The following is a 4,028-nucleotide window of genomic DNA, read 5'->3' as shown; positions in this document are numbered from 1 at the left end:
TCTGGAATCAGAACGCTATGGATTCTGGTCATGGTCCTCTGCCCTTCCTTCGCTCGTCCCTGGTCTGGTCTCCTGTTCCTGTATCTCTTTCCCTCCAAACACCACCCCACAGACTGGGGACCAGCCCCTCCCCTGCCTATCTCCCCCTTACACCCCCTTTAGATAGGGAGGGAAGAAGAGGAGAAAGGAGGGGACCAGCCCCCTCCTCAGGCATCTGGGATGGACCTGCCCCCACGGGCTTCATCTTCTCCTTTGAGCCCTCTCCCCAACGCATTTGTTAAAATCAAACCTGAATAAAACAAGTTTAATATGAAGCTTCAAAAAAAAAAAAAAAAGATTTACAGTCTCAGACAATCCAACAGAGTTGAAGGCCTCGCTTGGGGAGAAATAGAGCCATTTCCTTTATGCCCCTTTTAAATTCGGTCTATTCAACCAACCAGTTTCAATAGGTGTGATTACCATGCCTGCTGTGGTGGGGGTGGTCTGTCCCCTTCCTACATTGTCAGAGTAATACTAGTAATTCCTGTTTCAAAGCTACCTTCCAGTTGAGAAAATGCTTGAAGGTAGATAATGCTTTCTATTTTTAACTTGACAAGAAACAAGTTAACTACAATTTAAAAAAATCTGTAACTAATGAAACAAACAGTGTCAACAAATTTTGCCACCCCCTTAACATGCTCAGCTTTTTAAGGAAGTAGCATTCATTTTTTTTCATTCACAAACATTCATGGTACGCCTGTAACATGTCAGGAAGTATACTGGACACTGGAATGTGATGATAAAACAAAATCAATTTCCAAAGATGTTGTAGATAATAAAGAGAATGGTCTCAAGAACTTGACAGAGTATATAGCACACAGCAGGCATGCACTGAATCACAGAAACAAACTTCTTAACAGAAGAGAATTGTCCCCACATTGAAAGAAGTTCCTTGAGCCCCGGAACATGAACTAGCAGTCCGACCGGGTTCTTTGCAGGGAGATATGGAAGCAGAAGGAATGGCTTCACCAAACTACCCTGGCATCCCACGTCATTTATCTATTTCCCTACCTGTGAGCCAGCCATGCCCTCTCGTCACATACCAAATCTTCTGAACGCAGGCGCAGTCCTAAAAGGATAAAGAAAGTTACTGGGCATCTAATGTATGTATGGGCAGAGCCTAGAGAACTATCTAGAGGAGGCACTTAACCCACATTATCATATGGGCATAGACTTAAAGTGTTTCCTGTTAATCACTTTACACAAACGTTTGGCCAGAGGTAAAGAGTTGGTCAAATTGGAGGATCTAAATTCATCTCAGTCACAATTCTGACAGCTGGACCATGACGTTTATGATCATATTTATTTTGTTTTGTTTTCTTTGCTTTTGAACGCCACATATGGATTCTACGGTTCACCAAAAGCTCACAAGAGAATACCCACTGTAAGACAAAGGGCTCCATTTGGCTTTTTCTTTCTGGTTTCTGAAACTATTCCTTGGATTTTGACCCAAGCCCACTGCCTTCCAGTTGATTCAATTCATAGGGTTTCCTTTGAAAAAGGGGGGAACGTTAATGTACCTATCTAGTGAGGATAGTTCAGTTCGTACAGGTGAATGGAACCCTCGAACTTACCAACCTAGTAAGTGTTCAAACATTTAGAGTGATTGAGATATGGATATAAGCGTATCTACTTTTAGAGCCAGTAGCCTTAAAGACAGTGGGTTACGAATTGAGTTAATTGCAAAGTCAATATTTCAAGCCCACTAACCTTCATCAGCTGGGTCAATCTGTTTTCATAAAGATTTAAAGTCTGGTAAATTTGCTGTAAATCAAAACAATCTGAATGGCAGTGGGTGTATGAGGGGGTCCCCCTCAAAACACAGAATTTTTTTCAAAGCTATATATTTCAATTTTTTACAAAACAAACTTATCACCTTCAAAGTACTCTTCATGACACTTAATACATTTGTCTAATCTGTGATTCCATTCTTGGAAACATTTTCAAACTCATCTGGATGGCTGATATGGTTAAGGTTTATTGTGCCAACCTGGCTGATAAACACGTGGATTAATTGAAGGGCAGAGAGACAAATGGCCTCGCCCTTTTGGTTCTCAGGTCTCTTGCTCTCTGATAGTAGGACCAGGGAGCGGCAGTCTTAGCCTGTTCCCTGCTTCAGCTTGCAAGGCTCACTTCCTGCAAGACATCCCTGAGGAGAAGCCACATGGACCTACCCCGATGCAGCCCTGGGTGCTGGATAAGCCTCAAGGAGACCCCTGCCAGCGCTGAGATGCTTACACTGCCACTGAATTCAATGACTTTCTACCCACTGGTCTGTGATCCTCCTGCATTCAGCATCATTGTGTGTTTTGTGAGTCTGAGGACTTTGTAGATCAGTGTTGGACATATAGGCTAAGTTGGATTTATGGGTTTGTACTGGACTGGGTTGGGATGCTTTCTGAATGTACACTTACCCTTTATATAAACCTTCTCTTATATACATATGAGTTTTTGTGGATTTGTTTCTCTAGTTTGCCTAGACTAACACAATGGCTGACAGCACCTCCCACAATTTTTTCTTCACCTCTTCTGTGTCCTCAAATTGTTTTTTCTTGTCCCTCTTCATTTATGGAAACAAAAAGAAGTCACATCGAACAAGGTACATGAGTTAGGTGCCTGGGGCAAGAGAGGCATGCTGTTTTTTGCCCCCAAACTGGCACATTGAAATGGCTGTATGAGCAGGAGCATTGTGGTAGCAAAACCAGTCCCCTGTCTGCTACAAATCGGGCCTTTTTTTCTTGCACACTGTTACACAATCTTTTCATAACCTCTAAATAGAAAGCTTGATTGACAGTCTGACCTGGTGGACCAAACTGTAAATGCACTGAGTCAACATTTTCATTCGGTCCGGAAGGTGACAGATGTCAAGAATGAGGTTTGTCATCAATCAACATTCAATCAACATTTCACCTTTTTTGAAATGAGAAAACCACTCATACACTTTTTTCCCCATAGCATTGTCCTGGTACGCTGTGTTCAACATCACAACAGTTTCTGTGGTATTTTTCATGAGCAGGAAACAAAATTTCACAGCCGCATGCTGTTCGCTCAAATCAGCCATCACAAAAAATGAGGTTCTAGCGAAACTGATTTTAGGAAAAATTACTATGACCAGAAAGAATCGACCTTCCCAGGTGATGCCACTGAGTGCACTAACTCAGAGCAAGTTCCTCAAGGCTCACCGAATGGGGAAAATGCATACAACATATGCTCCTTCAAATCAGGAATTAAGAATTTTCTTATAGTCATACCAAAAAATAAGGACATATATCTGATTCTTCCAACTTACAAATGTGCCCTTTGAAATGTTGCCATTTAGCAAAAGATGTGATTATTTGGGTGAGACACAAGCAGATTCTGCAGAAGGATTTTCACTGAGTCGACTTTTGACAACAATTAGGTGTTCGGTGAATAGTACAATGAGGGTTCTTGAAAATTTGGAACTAGTAGTTGAAGGAATTTGAGTCAATGAAGGTGGCAGCTCCTGGTATCACCTGAAGAATCTTTAAAGCTTATTTATAATCTCAAAGGATGCCATTTTCTGCCAGGTGTGCATTTGTACTATATATATCTCTCTCACAGTTTTACAATGTGTTTTACATTTCCCCAAGATACTTATTTTCAGAATAGATTAATTTAAAAAAAACCAAACACTAATGAGCTCAGTATGAAACTGTTAGTCTTATGAAGCCTATTTTCAAAAAAAGCTGTTTTCCTGCTTATCTCTGGGCACTTTTTGCTACTTAATCACAATCATGATGATGAGACCAAAACTTCCTTACCTAACTCAGAAATGTTTCCTCATCCACAGAACATGGGTAAGAGCCCTGCCTGCTCATAAGCAGATGACATCTCTGAACGTGCTAATAGCCACTGCCACTGAACAGATCCCAACCCAGGGCACCCTTTGTAGGGTTTCTGAGCCTGTGAGTCCTGATGAGAGCAGAGAGCCACATCTTTCTCCTGGGTAGTGATTGGGCGTTTTGAAA

General features: G+C 41.6%; 1 protein-coding gene across 1 annotated transcript in view; it reads left to right on the top strand.

Moving 5' to 3' along the window:
* Positions 1-3,284, top strand: part of LOC101637954 (eukaryotic translation initiation factor 5A-1-like) — a 4,119-nt gene extending 835 nt beyond the window's left edge. The window contains exon 2 of the mRNA XM_004704196.2: positions 3,173-3,284. Coding sequence (XP_004704253.1) covers positions 3,173-3,284 — 112 coding nt within the window. The remainder of the gene's footprint in view (positions 1-3,172) is intronic.
* The last annotated feature ends 744 nt before the right edge of the window (positions 3,285-4,028 follow it).

This window comes from Echinops telfairi, unplaced genomic scaffold, assembly GCF_000313985.2.
Source record: "Echinops telfairi isolate 266 unplaced genomic scaffold, ASM31398v2 ScPeMD7_7420;HRSCAF=8458, whole genome shotgun sequence".
NCBI lineage: Eukaryota > Metazoa > Chordata > Mammalia > Afrosoricida > Tenrecidae > Echinops > Echinops telfairi.
Note: the sequence above shows the minus strand (reverse complement) of the source record. Positions and strands in the feature narration are given on the sequence as shown.